This window comes from Pogoniulus pusillus, chromosome 8, assembly GCF_015220805.1.
Source record: "Pogoniulus pusillus isolate bPogPus1 chromosome 8, bPogPus1.pri, whole genome shotgun sequence".
Taxonomy (NCBI): domain Eukaryota; kingdom Metazoa; phylum Chordata; class Aves; order Piciformes; family Lybiidae; genus Pogoniulus; species Pogoniulus pusillus.
Window position 1 is genome coordinate 10,281,287 of NC_087271.1, and position 19,918 is coordinate 10,301,204.

At 39.9% G+C, this 19,918-nt stretch overlaps 1 protein-coding gene across 1 annotated transcript in view; it reads right to left on the reverse strand.

Moving 5' to 3' along the window:
• The window catches only part of CDC73 (cell division cycle 73), a 140,306-nt gene that overhangs the window by 21,848 nt on the left and 98,540 nt on the right, over window positions 1–19,918 (reverse strand). The window contains exons 11-13 of the mRNA XM_064147163.1: window positions 8,252–8,309; window positions 4,648–4,683; window positions 4,199–4,286 (exon numbers count right to left, since the gene is read on the reverse strand). Of these exons, the coding sequence (XP_064003233.1) occupies window positions 4,199–4,286; window positions 4,648–4,683; window positions 8,252–8,309 (182 nt within the window). The remainder of the gene's footprint in view (window positions 1–4,198; window positions 4,287–4,647; window positions 4,684–8,251; window positions 8,310–19,918) is intronic.

A 19,918-nucleotide genomic window follows, 5' to 3' on the forward strand; every position in this document is an offset into this window, starting at 1 on the left:
TAACATGGTAAGGTTTGGCTAACTGCCATCCTGATTGGCTATTCTGTGTCCAAAGGGCAATTAATCTCAGCCCACACTGATAAAAGGAGATATGCAGGTGAACAACCTGCTTTTGCTTGCTGCTTTGCTTCCCTGCTCTTTGCCTGCTCTCTCTGCTGTGCCCAGCCCTGCTGCTCTTGCACACTGCCTTACTGCTTGCCTGCTAAACTCCACTGCTGCCAGTTACCAGAAGCAGACCCTGGATGTCTGCATGTGATTGGCCTGTGTGGCCAGCGTGACATCGTGCTGAGACTGCACCACATCTGCCTGCTGCACCTGAAGGTCCTGCCTAGAATCCTTGGACATATACACAGATCCTCCAGAAGAAGCCAGGAGACAAGGTCAGAGATTGTCTGCATCCTGTCCCCAGAAGCCAGGAAGATTCAAGCCTCAACGTCCAACAAGACAGAGTCCCCTGAAAGCATTTGGGCACTGTCTGGACTGTGGCTAGCCCCCACGAGTGAGTAATCATAATGATCTGTGAGTAAATGCTTAAATGCCTCTTTGTAATTCTCTGCTGCCTTCTGCCATAGAGCAGAAAGAGCTTCAGCACATCTACTGGGCAAGCAGAATTTGACAGCAGGAACCTTCTCTTCCAGTTCAATTACTGTTTATATGTTTTGATGGTTGTATTAGATGTAGATTATATCCATAGAATGGTTCCATAACTGTGAAAGAACTGAAATATTACTAAAATTAGTGGTCAGGGTTGCTGAGAGTTCTGAATAGCAAAATTAATAAACAATATTAATTTTGGAAAGTATAATCTCACATCTATTAATTTCCCCTCCCCAACAACCAGTAACTGGTTTATCATTTTATCTTCCCTTCTCCTTGTCAAAGATTTCCTGTTTTCCATTCCTCTACCTCAAAAGAAAGCATAACATTGGTGATGATAGTGATGAATTGAAGATGCTAAGCACCATCAAAATGTCAGCAAAATTTCACAAGGAAAAAAACAATAAACATACTGCAGAGCTATGAAAAAGGTTAGTAAAAACCTTGGTGTAACCACTGAGTTTCTTTCAGTCATCAAGAGTTGAATTTAAAAGCAACCAGAGTACTGGACAAAGACTGTCCTGTTTAATTTACAACAATCTACAAGATCTGCCAATGACACAACAATTACTTTTTCTCTATTCCAAGTGACCAGGCACTACCATTCAGTTACTTGCAAAAATTCCAGCATCCTAGACAAAAGTAATCCTAAAAGATGGATTTCCAGCTATGAATGTAAGTTTTGATTTCAAGTGATCTCTAAATAAAGTTTTGTCTAACTTGGTCCTTACTTTAAGAAAATTATAAATGGAGGGAGTCACAAAAGTTGTTCTTCTTTGGAACTCAAATGCTCATTCTTTATTAACACACACTTCACAGAACCTCAGGTACCAGACATGAAAGAGAATGTGGTGAGTATAGAGCTCATGTATCACAGTTTCCATACCCTAACAATCCCAGAGACCTCTTTCTCCCAGGGTTCTCCTATATTTCTCAGTAGTCTTCCCTGCAATGGTTCTTACTCTTCCAGCCCTAACAAACCCAACTCCTTGTGCTCTGTCATTGACCTCCCCTGATGGCTAATACAAGCAGGCTTATAGAAATATAAGAAACTGACCTGCATCTTCCTCAGTCAAGGTAAGGGAGAGCATTAGTTTGGGGGTATATTTTTCTATCTGAGCAATATTTATGCCAACACTTTTATCTTCCAAATTTCTACTCTTCTGCCAAATCAAGCTGAAGGTGGGGAATAAGTTAAAGAAGGCAGCGACTTAAGAGGCAGAAATTAGGTAAGTCTTCTTTCCTTGAGAAACCACCACGTATCTATCAATCACTCTCCACATCAAGGCTTCAAGGCTAGTTCTACACTCTGCATACCTGAACAGTAAAAACAAACCCTGCAGCCATTCCTAAATAAAACTACTTCAATAAATTTAAATGCAAAAAATACAGGCCAGGTGGTCTATTTTCTAGAAGAGTGCTAGAACTGTCATGGCTAAATTAATATTTTGCTCTTCTGAATTCTGCTGTTGCACTTCTGATTCATTAACATACCTTACTACTTCACTTTGTCATTCATAGTTGTTTATTACATCAGTGTCCTCCTTTGAACCCTTCAAATTAATTTCATTTTTTCTGGATCATGTTGCATGCACTCCAACAATCAGCCTCCTCTTGGGGCAAGTTTTATCACAGTATCACAGTATCATCGAGGTTGGAAGAGACCTCACAGATCATCAAGTCCAATCCTTTACCACAGAGCTCAAGGCTAGACCATGGCACCAAGTGCCACATCCAATCCTGCCTTGAACAGCCCCAGGGACAGCGACTCCACCACCTCCCCGGGCAGCCCATTCCAGTGTCCAATGACTCTCTCAGTGAAGAACTTTCTCCTCACCTCAAGCCTAAATTTCCCCTGGCGTAGCTTAAGGCTGTGTCCTCTCATTCTGGTGCTGGCCACTTGAGAGAAGAGAGCAACCTCCTCCTGGCCACAACCACCCCTCAGGTAGTTGTAGACAGCAATAAGGTCTCCCCTGAGCCTCCTCTTCTCCAGGCTAACCAATCCCAGCTCCCTCAGCCTCTCCTCATAGGGTTGTGCTCAAGGCCTCAGATGGTACATGGAACCTCACAGCAAACTTCTAGGACGATTCCAGTGAGAGCTGTAGAACTACAGAACAGAGAGTCCATTTTGGAAGAAAAGCAGTGTCACAAAGGACAAGCAAAGTGCTTAAGGTGGAAGAAAAGCAAGCACTCCCTTGTTTGAACATACCACTGCGGACAATCTGTAACAGTGTAGTTATCTGTGAAAATGCCTGCCTGTTTGAGGAAGACTAACCCACTGGCAACCCTAAATACCATGATCTGCTGGGTGAGCAGAAAGATGGTTGGTTTGCCATTTGGGTTTTTTATTTAGTTTTTTGGTGGGTTTTTTTGTTGCTGTTGCTGCTTGTGGGTTTTTTTTTTATCCATGAATTTTACCTTATGATCAAGAAAGTAATTTGCAGTGCTGACTGCATTCAGACATAACGAATTAAATACTAGAATCAGATGTGTGAGGCAATAAATTTTAGCAACTCCTCAATATTTCCTGAACAAATCTGCATCAGTATTTCATGACAGAACTTCATTCTTATTTTTGTTGCATGTGCCCTTTAGAAAAGTTTCTTTATTTACACAACCAGTTGACCTGCTCAGCTCTAACAGTCATTCTTCTAAAACAGAGGCCACCCTCCAGTCACCTTCTCCTGGAGAACAGTGAATTTTTTTTCTGAGCACCACAAGCAAGCTGCCTTTGCTTATCCTCTCTAAGGCTTCTTCCATTATAAGAATTCATTGGTTGGTTACAAGTGTGCATATCTCTCACCAAAAAAAAAACCCAACATGCTACTGTGCTAGTTTGAAGCAGGCTAGAATGTTTTGGTGAGAAGAACTAGATTACAGGCTGTAAAAAGAAAACAATGGTGATGTCTACTTCCCTCATAGTCTTGCTGAGATGTATAGGAACAAGAAACAAAAACATTAGATAACCACTCTCGCTGGGGCTGCTGGCTGAGCTGCATCTCTCTAACCTCACCCTCCATTTTGGGCTACCCCACTTTGCTTCTTAACCTCTTGGCCGAAACCATATTTTAGCTTGGGACTGGGGTAAGGTTGAGAGGGGCAGGGGGAAGGTGAAGGGGCAGTTGAGAGTCCCTCCTGGGGACTCAGGTTTCTGGGAGGGCTGTTGTGTTTCTGTATTACCTTTTACCTTGTATATTTCTGTCTATAACTGTATATACTGTAAAGATCTGCTTGTATGTTGTGCTAGCTGTAAATATAAGCTTCATTCATATTTCCAGAGGCAGCTGAGTCTAGTCTGGGTGATTTCTAAAGTGTGTGTGTGGGGAGGAACACCCAAACCATCACATCTACAGATATCAGCAATGTTCCTCTAAGACTTTCTTTTCAAACTGCCCATTTGGCCCAGAGTTGCAACTGTGCTAGAACTCTGAAAATAAGTCTTTGCTTTTCCCCCACTATTCTTTCACATGTGGCCTGTAAAAGTAGCTTCCCATGAAATAGCAGATAATCCCTCTTCCTTCATTACTCATCTTCATACTAGTATGCCTTTATACCTGAAAACAGGTCCTTATGATGCAGCATGTTCTAATTAGCTACTTACTTCAGATCTTGCAGAAGGTCCTTTGCATTAAGCATCGTTATTAAAGAGGTGGTGGCTGCTGGAATAATGATTATTGGAGTTCGAGATCCTGCAAAGATAACAGTTTCATTTGCCTGAGTTGTTCTTTCTGTTGTGGTGGTGTTCCCCCCTCCTCCTTTATTCATTCCAGAAACTACACATAAAAAAACCCCTTTGCTTAACAGATCAAAATTACTTTAAAAACATTCATTGCAATAAGTATTTCCTAAATAGAAGATTCTCATTCACCAAAAAAAAGCATACCTCAGTGTCAGAAGTCACTAAATATGAGTGGGACCCATATTTAGCAAAACAGGATGCTCTCTGCATTCCACTGCTTTGTTTATATCATTGACTGTGATTCCAGCAGAAGACAGAGTGGGAGCAACTCACCAGAAAAATGAAAGATTGTGTAAGTAAAATTGACTCACCTTTTTTCTGGTTTGGAGGTGGTCTTGCTTGAGAAACTGAGGGAAAAAAAATAAAATCACAAACCATAAGAGAAAATATGTGAGAATCACTAATACACAAATACAGATGCCATTGCAAGGCAACATATCAGTGCTCTTAGTCACAAGAGTGAACACAGAACAGTCACAGTGGAGTCATTAAATCGCATTCATAGATGCAGTACACAACTTGACGGAGAGATTTATGATTTGGGTCTCAGTACTCAAAAAGCAAACAGGTTCTGACCAACTGAAACAGAAGTTGGAACAGTTGAGTCGATTTCCCTTAATTTTACTGAAGTTGGTCATCCTCTACCATCTCCTGCAGGGGGCTGGGGCACTAAAGCACTAGCCAAAATTCCCAGCAATGGTGAAAAAAGCTGCTCACAGATCTTACACTCGGTAGTGCTGAGCTAAGAAGGAAACTGCTTTGCAACAAACTAATCATTAGAGATGGCCAACTTTTCATTAGTTGTGATTACTGAATGTGCTATCTGTGGAACTTTGCTACCTTAACACATGTAGAACTTTCAACAATCAAAATATGAATTTCAAGCTGACTCAAGCTAGTTTTGGATGGCAATTGAGTTACATGAGCTCCTTCAGTGCTCGGAACAGTGAAACTGGACAGATAAGGTAGCACTCCAACAAAAACCCACAACAAAACAAATACAAGCTCCCCCTCCCCGTACCCACACGAGCAACCAACACTGGCCAGACAGAAACCAAAGAATTCCACTCCCATGCCCTCAAAAATGTTTCCTCTCCTGTCCTGTAAATTGTGATCTCCTCAATATTGGAGATAAATGTTTTTTCTAATGCTTTGGACTGAAGTGCTGCTGTACTTTGGTGCCACTGCTGAACACTGTGGCTCTTCTAAATGAACATTTTATAGACCAGTTTTCAGGGAGTTCTAACCTTAGGAAAGGACCTGTGCTTGGTAACTGTTATCACGTGTTAATCCTAATCCACAAAATTAAAACACAGTGAGCAGTAGAAAGATTGATACAGACTAACTCAACTGCTACTATGCATGGCAAATTTCACTAATTGACTTCCAATTTCATAGCATCAGCCTGCTCATGTTTATTTATGACCAACTGTCTCAGTAACTTCCTAAAATAGCATAGTCACAACATACAGTTGCCATTGTTGAAATATTGAGACCATATCCTTAATTATCTTCCCCTGACACCATCAAACACACAGATGAAATCAACAACACTACAGTGAACTACATGAATTTTACCCAGCCAATGATTTGTATGATTTTTACAACGGTGTATGCCCTTAATGTTAACAATTTCCTGAAATATACAGACAGCAATGGCTGTCCCACTCCACTCTTGCTCAAAAAGGAGAAGAAAAGATCCCATCTGTAAGGAATTTGAGCTTAGCAGAAAAGCTCATACTGCAGAAAAAGAAAGAGCCTTAAAATAAAAGCACATCTCAGATATTTTTTTTCAAGCCAGCATAGTACAATTCTTTGGCCCAATTCAACTAACACTTGTTACGTGTTAGTTGTAAATTAGTTTGTGTTGTAAGTTAGTTGTGTGCTGTAAAGTGAGTTATGTGTTATGTGTAAAGTGACATCCCCCTGGAAATAGTAGTCAGAATATTTGAAGTGTGCTAAGAACAGAACTGATTTTTTTAAAGTTTCTAACCTAAAAATAACCCAGAATGGGCAGAAAGATCGATGTGAGATTGTTTTATTGAAGCAGTACGTGCTAGTTTGAAGCTAGCTAGAATGTTTTGGTAAGAAGAAGTAGGTTACAGGCTGTGAAAAGAAAACAATGGTGATGTCTACTATGCTCATAAGCTTGCTGAGATGTATAAGAACAAGAAATAAAAACACAGATAAGCATTTCTGCTGCTGGTGTGCTCTGAGCTGCATCTCTAACCTCACCCCTCTCTGCCATTTCTTTGACTAATCCACTTTGCTTCTTAACCCCCTGGCTGAAGCTCCATTCTTCCTTGGGACTGGGGTAAGGTTGAGAGGGGTAGGGAGAAGGTGAAGGGGCGGTTGAGAGCCCCTCTTGGGAACTCAGGTTTCTGGGAGGGCTGTTGTGTTTCTGTATTACCTTTTACCTTGTATATTTCTGTATGTAACTGTCTATACTGTAAATATCTGCTTGTATATCCTGCTAAGCTGTAAATAATAAGCTTCACTCAATTTCCAGAGCCAGCTGAGTCTAGTCTGGGTGATTTCCAAAGTGGGGGGAACACCGAAACCACCACACAGTATATACTTCTTCATATTATACCTCTCTCCTTTGTCTCTTCAACTTACAGTAGTCACAAGATAATGGATTAGATGTGCCTTAGAGAAGGGCAATATCATTATAACCTATGCAACAAACAAAAAACCCCCAAACACTTCTGCCAGTTAATGCCCAGGAAGTCACAAGCAGTAGGGAGCTGTGACAACTCAGTCAGATTTCTGTTCTTGCCACTTCTACCCTTTTCATACTGCTGTCAGCTCCATTTGCATTGTTATGCATAACAGGACTAGCGAGGTAAGTATGACAGGCAGCATGACCTTTCTAGTACCAAAATAACCAAACCCAAGCACCTCTTCACAACAGCATTCAGGTATGCTGAGAATATTCAATTATAGGATAGATTTTGGGGGAAGAAAGTTTTTTACAGTATAAAGCCTTAGCATTAAATCCTAACAATAAGCTTCATGGAATTAGGAAGGCACACAGGAAGGCATTTAGTAGCCTCCAGAAGAATACACAGCACTCCAATAGTACTTCTAGAAAAAAGTGTACTAAAAGGTAGCTTACTTTCAAAAAGCAGCCAACCAACCCCAAAATTCCCTTTATTCAACAGCTTCAGAACAATAATAATGATGATCTTGTTCTTAAACAACACCTTTCACTCGAGACTTTCTTCTTGAAACTGTCACAGCATATAAACTGGGTACAGATATTCACACAGCTGTCTGAAAATGTTCATCCTTCTATGTTGTACTCTTACACTCTTAAAAAGTGTAAGAGTTTCTCATTGAAATAAAACAAAACTTCTAGAATTCTATTCTATCTTTTGAACGTCAATTCCATCTGACATACAAAATCAACTTGGTAGCTAAAATTGACTAACTGGGAACTAAGAAGCCAGCAGAGGATTCTGGCCCCATTACAAATACCTTATGTGAAGAAGCAAGGACAACACATTCAGAGAAAGACTTCTCTCAGATAGACTAATAATAGAAGTAATAATATATATATTTTTGAGATGAGATTTTCTATTTAAGCTGTTTCTCCTTGGAGCATTAAGCAGCTCTTACACATGTGAGCTGGCTTTATGAACTTCTGAGATCACAATTGAGAGGTTCAGCACTTTTAATTTCACCAGCACATCTTCTCGGGCTAATTGGGCAACACGCTGACAAAAATGAACTCAAGCCCCTCAGTATAACATTAACCAGAAGGTGATGTGTTACTTCTGATAAGTACGCAGTTAAAGGCCACAAATAAATGATCCACACTTCATTCTTCAACTAGCTGAAGCTTTAAATAGCAGGTCTTTCAAACTCATGCTTATCTGGAGCAGAAGCACAAATGAGAACTGGCTATCTTACCTGGTCGTGGTACAGGCTGTGCTGCTGGAGTCTGTGTTTTTCGAGCAGAAGCACCTTCCTTTTAAAAGACAGAAGAGGTAACATTAACAGCTGGCCTGTACATGGGGGTTTTAAATGAACACAGAGCTGCAGAAGATATTATGAAAATGAGGGCAATACAATTCCAGTAAAAAAATAAGAGTGAAGATAGTCAAAACTTTTCCCAGAATCTGTTTTGGACTTGGGCAAGACAGAGGATCCTGTAAGCTTTTATAGGTTTACATTTTAACCATCAAATCCAACCCCTCCCCTTTTTTTTTTTACATTCAAAGAAACATTTTCTATTCATAGTATTGCTTCGTTTTACATATGAACACTTTCATGAAGGATTAGAAACATAAATGTATGCAATTGGTTATTGAACTTTCAAAAGGAGATCTCTTTACACTCTGGATAGAAAACTAGGACCAAGAAATTGCAGTTCATTCCTGCCTGGAAGTGTTTCAGTGTCCAGAAATAGCACTCTTGTGACAATTAGTTCTGCTCATGCCTTATCCAATTACCTTAATGTAACAAACAGAAGACCTGCACTACCATTTATTCTTGTTAACTCTGCAGAGTCAAGATACCACCTAAAACAACAGTGGTCACACATGTCTGGTTTCAAAGCAACACTGAATTCCTGCAAGAACAAACTCTGTTCTCAGTCACTGCCACGAAACCTCACTGAACAAAGCATAGACTACCAACACTGTAAAAAGCTGCTAAGTATTGCAGCCACTTCAACTTGCAAGGCTGACAGAAAGCCTTTTAACACAAAACCATTCATTTTACCTGAAAATTACACAGAATTACAGAATGTTAGGGGCTGGAAGTGACCTCGAAAGATCACCCAGACCAACCCCCCCCCTGCCAGAGCAGAGTCACCTAGAGCAGATCACACAGGAACGGATCCAGGCGGATCCTGAGTATCTACAGAGAGGGAGACTCCACATCTCCCTGGGCAATTACTTCAATGCTATATGAAGCATATCCTACAACTTCAAGAGACTCACAAAGGTCAGAGTCCATTCTGGGCAAAACCTGTTGGAAAGGACTCCAATATGGCACGATCACGTTTTTGTGCCCATGGATAAATAACAATGCTTTTTAACTCCAAATGAAATGAGCTTATGAGCAGGGGAAAACAGCAAGTTCCATGATTTAAGTAGCACTTAAAGAAACTGCTTCTAAGTTTCAACCATGAATGTGAAAACTCTGTTTTGATCTTGAGAATTTCCAAATACTAATAGAAGAGACAATCACTTGACAGGCCCTTAAAAGCCACAACTTTACTCAAAATGTCTCTTCCCTGTTTAGTCAAAGCCACTCATGATCAGTTAGCATTGGTTGGAGCTGACCTTTGGTACAGTGCACTGCTTTTGTAATTTATACAGTCAGCAATCTCCTACTAATCTTCAAAGTAAGGATTTAACCCTACACTGCCAAAAATGGATTCATCCCAAGTTTTGCTGTACTCTTTCCTGCTTATTAAAATACCATCTATATAGGGCACTTGAGTCAATAACAGTTATTTTAAGCCTTCTTTTTCAACATCTGAGAAAAGGTATTTTTGCCAATGTCCTTTCACCAGAAATACTTGGGAAATGGTAAAAAACAAAGTGGCACACCCTAAGGAAAAGCTGAGTACATTTGAGGGAAGCCTTGTGACGGAGAAACAGCACTTACCTGAAACATCACCTTAGTTTTAACCCACAAAGTGAAAAGAAAACATTCTGTATTAGTTTCTACAGAAAAAAATATTTTTCCATGTGGAATGACTGCTCCTGGGGTGCACTAATTACACATTTTGAAACAATATCATCAACAGTTCTCCCATAACATTTCCTTAAATTCATAGCACCTCATTAAATGGGAAAAAAAACAAAACAAAGAAACCCACATCAGGCTAAAGAAACATCATTTCCTACAAGGCTGTGTTTCAAATGTCTAAATCAGATTGAGTTAGCTTGGCTGCTTAAATCTTCCTGTCTGCAGCCCCACATGTGCATTCCTTTTTCATCCTTTACAGAATCAGCAAAGTAGCTTTTCTGCCTCCTCTTCCAAGTACTCAGTAGCTCAAATGTCTCAAATGGCACCTTTAGGTGATACAGGAGCTGCTTCAGAGACCCTAGAGTTTTTGCAAAGTCTAGGAAAGAATTACAATTGAATTATAACCAAAGCCTTGCCTCAGTTTCCACATGACTTGCACTTGTGATTTTGTCTTCACTTAAATTTCTGCAAAGCACACAAAGAATCAAGCCTAACAAAATAACTGGAAAATTATCTGTCTGGGAGTTTTTAATGCTTTCCCCCTTAATTATCTTCTCTACAGTAATTAAAAGGGGAACCTAGGGCAGAAGCCTATAACACAAAGGTAGGGCTTTGAGAACACTGCACCTCAAAGAAACAAGCAGAAAAAAACACTAGCCCAAACCATCAGAGACAAGAAAAAAGTCTCATGAAAATATCCAATTTTAGGGGAACAAAAAACAACTTAAGGAAAAAAAAATCACTTAAATGCATAGATACACAAGTCTGCTACCATTTCCATGCCTATGACCTTTGCAAATCAATACATGACGGAGGTCACAGCTTTTAGTTCTGTAAATCACTGCCTCCAGCCATTGTAATTTCATGGATGAACCTCAGCCCACAACTTCCAATATGCTGGCATCTTAGCACAGAAGCTTAATTGTCTGCTACTAAAGCAATAATATCTACCCTTTGTAACTGAATAACAATCCCTTTATGATTATCACTACCTCCTATTGTGTAAAAACTGCAGACAACACGGCAAAAGAAACTGCTCAATATTTCAACCCCACTCTTTTTACATGGTTTGTAAGGAGAAAAGAATACTATTAAGATAAGAAAAATAAACCCCCAAAAGTATCACACAGTATCACAGTATTATCAGGATTGGAAGAGACCTCACAGATCATCAAGTCCAACCCTTTACCACAGAGCTCAAGGCTAGACCATGGCACCAAGTGCCACGTCCAATCCTGCCTTGAACAGCTCCAGGGACGGCGACTCCACCACCTCCCGGGGCAGCCCATTCCAGTGTCCAATGACTCTCTCAGGGAAGAACTTTCTCCTCACCTCCAGCCTAAATCTCCCCTGGCGCAGCCTGAGGCTGTGTCCTCTTGTTCTGGTGCTGGCCACCTGAGAGAAGAGAGCAACCTCCTCCTGGCCACAACCACCCCTCAGGTAGTTGTAGACAGCAATAAGGTCACCCCTGAGCCTCCTCTTCTCCAGGCTAAACAATCCCAGCTCCCTCAGCCTCTCCTCGTAGGGCTTGTGGAGTACAGAGTGATGGTTAATGAGATAAACTAAATACTTTCAATTAGGATGTCATTAGCAGGATAATTTTGCCAGCATTTCACATTGTCCTAAAATGACAAAACGCTACGTTTAGATGTAAAATGAATGGGTTTCAAAAGCCTTGGGACAGAGGTATTTCTCCTATAACTCCCTGATCTCTGATACAAAGTGTTTGCAACGTGAGTATAAGCACAGAGAACTACAGAATAAGATTTAGAACAAGGGGACACAGTCTCAAATTGTGCCGGGGAAAGTATAGGCTGGATGTTAGGAGGAAGTTCTTCCCAGAGGGAGTGATTGGCATTGGAATGGGCTGCCCAGGGAGGTGCTGGAGGCACCATCCCTGGAGGTCTTCAAGAAAAGACTGGATGAGGCACTTAGTGCCATGGTCTAGTTGACTGGCTAGGGCTGGGGGATAGGTTGGACTGGATGATCTTCGAGGTCACTTCCAACCTGGTTAATTCTATGATTCTATGATTCCTCCCAAAGGAAAAGAAAACTGACAGAGTAAACGTCACATCTGCTGCCCTCATCTCCACAAGGTAAGTGCTGCTGCTAACTTCCAGCCTGTTAGTTCCTCGGAGGTAACTTCTCATTTGCATGCTCTAGCTCCTCATAAAGACAATAGCTTATTTCTTGGTGAGCACACAGTAAGATGCATCAAGTCTTCTAATGTGAAGTTTTTAATGCAAAAGTTACTCTTAAGTAACTAGCACACTGCAAATTCAAACTCTGGTTTGGGGAGCTTTTGTTTGTGCAGCTGTACCCTAAGTATCAGAAGCAGCAGAAATTGCTGTTCAGCTATTTAAAGAACATTCATTTCCTCAAAGTTTCTGAACACTTTACAGTTTTGCTGGAGAATGACACACCTAATTCTTATGCATAAGCTGTTTGAGACTGTTAAGGAGCAGCTGATGAATATTCATAAGTTGAAACTAATTTAGTAACAAAACCATGTAATTTGAAAAATACAAATCTTCTATAAGACGACCACTTAACATCATATTTTCATCAAAAACTCAGTACTTGGTTTAGTTGTGCTAATTTACCATAGAAGGTTATCTAGAGTTTGCTTATGATTTACATTAAATACAGGAGTATTTAATCATTCAGAAGCAATAATCTGATCTGAAATTAAATCAAGAAGACAGATAGCAAAAGCTGCAGAGGTTCCTGCATTTCTCAACATCACTTACACTTAGGTGCACACAGTTCTCATTGAATTTGCTCCATTCCAAAGCTGTTTCCTATCATACTAGACAGTCACAGAATATCTGCTCAAGGACTTTTTTTATCTTAGTGTATGCCTTCTGCTATTTAGCATTGTGCTATCTAAAAATAACAGCTTTGCAAACCAATCTATCAACAGAAAAGAGGTTCACATGTGTGGAAAAAAAATTAAAGATAATCCAGATTCCCACTTACAATCAAACAAGGTTAAAATTCAACACCCTGTAGGACGACTGATTTCTACTATTACTGTATGCCCTGGTAATTAAGATTTTAGTGTGACCTTTTCTACCCTTCATATACATACATTCATCTTAAAAACCCAGACACTGCTATGTGTTCTGATAAGTTTTAGGATTATAAACTCTGAGGTGCTGGAACGTGTCCAGAGAAGGGTGACAAAGCTGGTGAAAGGCCTGGAACACAAACCCTATGAGGAGAGGCTGAGGGAGCTGGGAGTGTTTAGCATAGAGAAGGCTCAGGAGTGACCTCATTGCTGTCTACAACTACCTGAAGGGAGGCTGTAGCCAGGTGGGGGTTGGCCTCTTCTCCCAGGTAACCACCAAGAGAACAAGGGGACACAGTCTCAAGTTGTGCCAGGGGAAGTATAGGCTGGATGTTAGGAGGAAGTTCTTCCCAGAGAGAGTGATTGGCATTGGAATGGGCTGCCCAGGGAGGTGCAGGTGGCACCGTCCCTGGAGGTGTTCAAGAAAAGCCTGGATGAGGCACTCAGTGCCATGGTCTAGTCGATTGGCTAGAGCTGGGTGCTAGGTTGGACTGGATGATCTTGGAGGTCTCTTCCAACCTGGTTGATTCTATGATTCTTTAGGTCTACTGCTCAAAGTCTCCTTAAATTGGTGCTTTTTCTATATGGCTTACTTCATGCCCTGCCTCTCATGCACAATCACTTCCCCTCCCCTGCTTTCGTTCTACAGAGACAAGCTGCAATGTGCAATGAAGATTCAAATCGTTTGGGACAGATTCTTACTATATCTGCAAATCCTCCAATACACTGCATCTTCGGTCCAGTTTAATGTGAGAAATTAAACAACTTGCAAAAGATCTATTTCTTGCAATAGTAAATTGGAGATTCTCCATCTGTGCATCTGTACTGATGTCCATAGTTACATTGCTTTCAGCCATTTCTCATCTGGAATCATAGACAGCCTTAAAGTAACTCATGCTAAGTTTTAAGAAACAAATTCTCGTGTTTCAAGCAATAAAACGTTAGATTGGCAATTTTTTTTTCTCAGAGGTCCATTTCACACATACCCAAGTCTATTTACATTCCTGAAGCACCAAAAACATTTCCTTCTGTGATTTCAACAAGACAGAAATAATGAAAGGAACAAACTAAAACTAAATGTACAAACTAAACTGCATCCAATTATTGCTGGTCTCAAGTGCTAAATGCAGATTTCAGTTTTTTTCCAGGGGATGGGCAGCATCATTTCATTTGTGTTGTGCAGTATTTTTGGTAGCATGAATCTCCCCTGATGAACTGTCTAGTGCCAGCAATAACACTTTCTGCGTGTCACAAGTGTTCCTTTTGCATTCTGAGAAGAGCAAAGGCTCTGAAGCAGCCTGAAGCACAACTGTGGACAACAGGCTCTTCTGTTTTACCCCTTACCTTATGACTTGCTCCTTACTCACACCCTCAGCATGAGAATCTGAAATGAAAACTTGGGTTCTCACAGTAAGTGAGGCTTCAGGGAAGAGCTGGTAGTATAGATCAAATCTCTTAAAGCAAGAAGATGGCATCCTATGGGAGCATATAGGCCACGAGCTCTTATGCCTAAGGAGAAAATGTCTTGTAGTTGTTACCACCTGTCCAGCCTGTTCACACTGCCTGATTCCTTCTGACACAGGCACAGAGGTTCTTTTCCCTTAGGCTGTCTTTGGCTCTTGAGGCATCCAGCACGGCTCTCCCAAGAGTCTTGGCCCATCAGGTGCATTGCCAGCACGCAGATCTCCTGCCGAGCACTTCCTCGGACTGCCTCCTAAGCTATGTAGGTTTTGTTACTGCTTTTTCATGTAAGACTTACTGAGGGATTAACAATTCAAACTGTTCATCTGCTTGCTGCATTTTTCCCCCCTGTGCATATGTTTTGCCTGTGAATAGGGAAGCATTTTGTCAGCCTCCAAAATTCTAGATTTTGAAGTTAAACTTTGTGATGCAGGTGATTATAGTTACTGTTCAATAATGTGAAATTGAAGAGCTGGACTTTCCGAGCTGTCACTTTCATGTGTCTTGGAGTTGAGACCTGTGTTGACTCTTTCCATCTGTCACAATTCCTCAGCAGCTTTAGTACATCGAATTACTTCATTGGGCATTCACTATCCCAATGGCTTTTATCTAGGGATCCACACAGTGTGCAATATTTTTGTCCTTTCAAAAAATGTCAGAAGCAATGGACAGAATTGACAATCAGATGCCATCTTGTGGCTTTTTTAACAAACTAATTTCTTCTTTGTTAATTCAGAACATTTCAATTGGTACAAGACCTATATACCACCTTAAAAAGAATAATTTATTAAGTAACTTGCATGCTTTTGTGCAAGTACAAAGCATCACTGGATTCTGCAAGAAATATTAGCAACTTTCTTCATATAAACCCAAGCCTCTTTCTGCCTCACTATCCAAGACAGCAGACAATTCAACTGCAGACTGTTGTGTTCATCATGATGAACATGGTAAAACTGTAATACTTGGATCTCAAATGAGAATCAAAATAAATGCACGTGGATGGCAAACTTCCAAAATGATCTTTAGGAACAGACTTCAATTCCTCTATTTCAAGTTTCTCCTGCCATAAATTAAGAACTCGTTTTAACTGCCAGCAACTTATACTGTCACAGCACAAACCATTTAGAATGTTGAACACTTGAAAGTCTAGTAAAGCCAGCCTAAAGAATTATGGCACAGCCTTAAGACAACTGCCTGGTTAAAAAACACATTAGTTTTCTAGAAATTAAATTTTCCTTACATCAATGTATGATGAACAGCCAAAACAACAGGATGACTTCAAAACTCACATAGCTAACAACTGCTCCAGATGCCCTTCTTAAAGCTAGACAGAAACATTCATTTCATATAAACAGCTTAGACTCTGAAAACATAGGACATTGCTCTAAAAATTTAAAGCCTTTAAAGCTTTGGGGGAGGGGAAATCTTCAAATAAAAACAAAGTAAAACAATCTGAGCTGCTCTGCCCCTGGAGCCTTCCTAATAATTTTCTGACTTCTGTTCATATTAAGGAAACATTGATAATATTTTAACTAGTGTTTCACACCATCATTTTATTTACACATGAAACTGGCATAGCTTCTTTGCATACTTCTATGCACACAAATCTGCATCTGCAGTCCCCCAAGACAGACATTTAAATAATAAACTGCAAGCTTTTAACTGCCTTCTTAATTTTAAACTATGCTTTAACTTGATAATAGGATCTTAACTGTTGTGCAAATACTGCTAATATCACAGTCACTTTAACTGCTTTTAATATTAAGAAAAAGGGCATTTCTACTGTTTACATTGTTCCAACTCCTTTATAATCTAGAAAAGAGAGTAAGAGTTTAAGCATACTTGAAGAGATTATTATAGAATGAGTTTTAGAAGGGGAAAAGTTGACCACTATTTACCCAAAGGCTTCTGATCCCAACTGCCTAAGGAAAATAAGCACCATAGATTCACTATTTTCTACTTCATCGACCAAAAAAAACCAAACCCTGATGTGACAAAAGAGGTTAGTAAAAATTACATAAACAGTATTTATTTGAAAACACAAAACTGCTTATACTGAAGATCATATCTTATCAAACATAGTTTTAAGAAAAACACCAATGGAAGACTGCCAATACTCAAATTCAGTTGCAAAAAAGTAACTTCACGCTCATATCTGAAGGAGATCTACAGTAAAGACTGTTTAGGGCTTGTAGTGATAGGACAAGGGACAAAGGTTTGCAACTGGAGCAAGGATAGATTTGGGTTAGACTCAAGGAGGAAGTTCTTTACAATTAGGGTGGTAAAACACTGGAACAGGTTGCCCAGGGATGCGGTTGAGGTCCATCCCTGGAGACATTCAAGATCAGACTTGTTGTGGCCCTTGGCAGCTGAAGATGCCCCCACTCACTGCAAGCTGGTTAGACAACATGATCTTTGAGAGTCTCTTCCAACCCAATGCAACCTGTGAATCTTCTTGCACAGGTAAGGTAAATCTCACTATAGTTTTCAAAAGACTGCTGAAGTTAGCCCAAGTAGCAAATCTCACAAGCATAAAAGAGTCTCTTCTGAATGAGTGCAGCACTAGAATAGAGAAGAGGGGGAAAAGGGAGGGCAGCAGAAATAAATCTATGCCAATGAAATATTAATATTTCTTGTTGTGCAGCATTCAAATTGAACTTTTATTTACAAATCTGGTCCTTTATAAATCCATTAGACAAAGTTGACATGATTACTCAAATTCTGGAACACTGACACTGTAAAAACATTAAGGACAGGACTGGTGGCTTGCTTTGAGTGGTAGGGTAGGCCTGGAGATGACTGTTATTGAAAGGCATAAGAAACTCTGCAATTTCATGTTCATTACAACCAGGTTAAAAGAAGTTTGTTTAAAGCTGTACAAATATGAATCAATTTGACTGCTTACAGACTGCTTGAGCAATATTCTGGTTCTGCAGAAGTGAAGCAGCTTACAAGGAATACTGCAGGGATCAACTATGGACAAAAATAGTAACAATAAATTACTGGAGATGATTGTGGAAAGAGTTAATGAAAGCAAGAACTGCTAAGATGTCTTAAAAAGTAAGTATCATCCCCAAAGCTTTCAAAATGTTCCTGAATGGTCCTTCAGTAAAGCTTGCCAGAACTCCTCCTATCTTCATCCCTTTCAGAAATTATCAGTGAAATTAAGATCATAGTCAGTTGTGCAATTTCAGGCTGTTGGTATTGAAACGACAATTTTGAGCTCAAGAGGAATGCTGGTGACAAAGCCAGATTAAACATGTAAGCTCTTCTGTTTTCCTGGGGATAAGATGTTCTCATCAAAACCCAACAATTTAATTCTGAGAACTCCAGAGATTTCATTCAGGTTTGATTTTGGGTTTTTTGCTGTTTTGTTTTTAAATAAAGGCCTGACCTACCTATGTTTATTTAAATTGCTCATTACCTTGAACTAAGTGAAAAAGGCAAAAGCAGCTATAACTAAAACACTGTTTTTCTTGGAATTCTTTCCCTTTGAGCTAATTATCTGAGCCAGTCCCCTGTATATTACTTGGCAATTGGTAAGATTTCTGACACACAGTTTGAGAACAAGACTGTTTCATCTTTCCCAGAAGTCAGGTGCAAAGGTTTACACACCTCTCCTTCTCTGTACACTAAGATTAATTCAACAGAATTGGAATTTGCACAATTATGAATTTACTACAATTTCCTAAGGGTTTAGTCTTCAACTTGCAGCTTCACACATTCCATCCAATACAACCTGCAAGCACAAGTATCAGTCACTTGTGTGCAGTTGGGTTTTTATCAGAACACAAACATGTTCTTCACTACAGAGTATGAGGCTCAAACAACTCACATGCACAAAAGCACTGGTGACATGAAAACCCTAAGTGCATAGAAAAGCACTGGTTTAGTTCTATTCAGATCCTGCTTTGGAAATGATATTCAAGGGAACAGTCATGTATATGTTAAAGCAAACGTTGCTCAGTACAGAGCAGTGGGAAGATCTCACTTTTGCCTGCATTCATGAGCAATAACGTTGGAGAAGCTTAAAAGTCCTCAAAACAAGACTCATAAAATGCTTTAGGCAGTAATAAGTTTTTAAGTTCTGCAGGTGCCTAAATGAATATGGTTGGATCCTTAACTTCTGTGGGATAATATTTTCAAGACATTCAAACTGAACCAAGGCCCAAGCAACTCATTAGTTCTATGTGATGCTGTTCAAATGTTTCAATGCCAAAGCAACTTAGGAGGCTCTTTCCAGTCTCCCCTTGGTTACTCTGAATCCTGTTGCTAGGACAAGGGATGCTGTCATAATGGAAGTCTAATACATAGGAAGCTATTCCAGACCTAGGTTTGCTGGGGTTTTTTTTGGTGATTGCTTGTTCAACACATTATCCAGCACCACTTTTTCCCCAGTCATACTCTGTGATGATCTTTGTATTAACTGACAAGAAGTTAAACTCTAACCCTTGCATACTCTTCCAGCTTTTGCAATCCCAGGACTATGGTTATGTATTACACTGTGTTAGAAGAAAACAAAGCAATGGAATAACTGTGAACATCTTAGAAGACTTAAAATACCAGGAGAAAATCATGCAACTGTATTCCTTGAGGAGCCAATATACAAATCTGAAAAGTGCAGTGATGAACTCTTGGTTGTTTCTGTTGCCCAGAAAAGAAACTGCTGAGTTCAAACCCTGCATGAGCTTTTTGAGGATCAAAAGCTTTAGTTACAGCTATAATAAACAGCAATAAACAAGCCAAGACATAAGAGTGCTTGAGTGATGACAGTGATGATTGTGGAGAATACAGTGTACTACAACCACTCTGATTTGCAAAGGACTATTTGGGACTGTGATAGGTGAGGGAAAATTCTAGAAAGAAGTTCTGAGTACAGAACATTGTCTTACACTCAAGGCTTCCTGCTTTATGAATAACAGCTCATCTACTATGCCAGTTCAGGTGCAGAAGAGCAAGTGATTCAAAAAAGCCATAAAAGGGGATGATCTCTAGGCTTCTTGTAACTGAAACAGACTGCCAGCAATCACAAAGCACAGATCTTGTGCAGTCAGTCGAGTAATATCAGTAATGGAATGCTAGCTCAACTTTTCTTAACTCTCTTTGTATTTCTCTACTTTGTGAGTTGTACATCAAGACACCCCCCAAGAGATGCTTTTTAGATATCCATTGGCTTCACTGGCTATAAAGTTAAGTGATAGCAACTGTATGTATAGGAAATACAGACATATTAAAAACAGAAGGGAAAAAAAGCCCAAGAAAACAACACCAGCAAAAAAACTCCTGCTATTTATATCAGTTATCTGAGCCATTTGTAAACAGCAATAAACCCTCAGCACAGTATC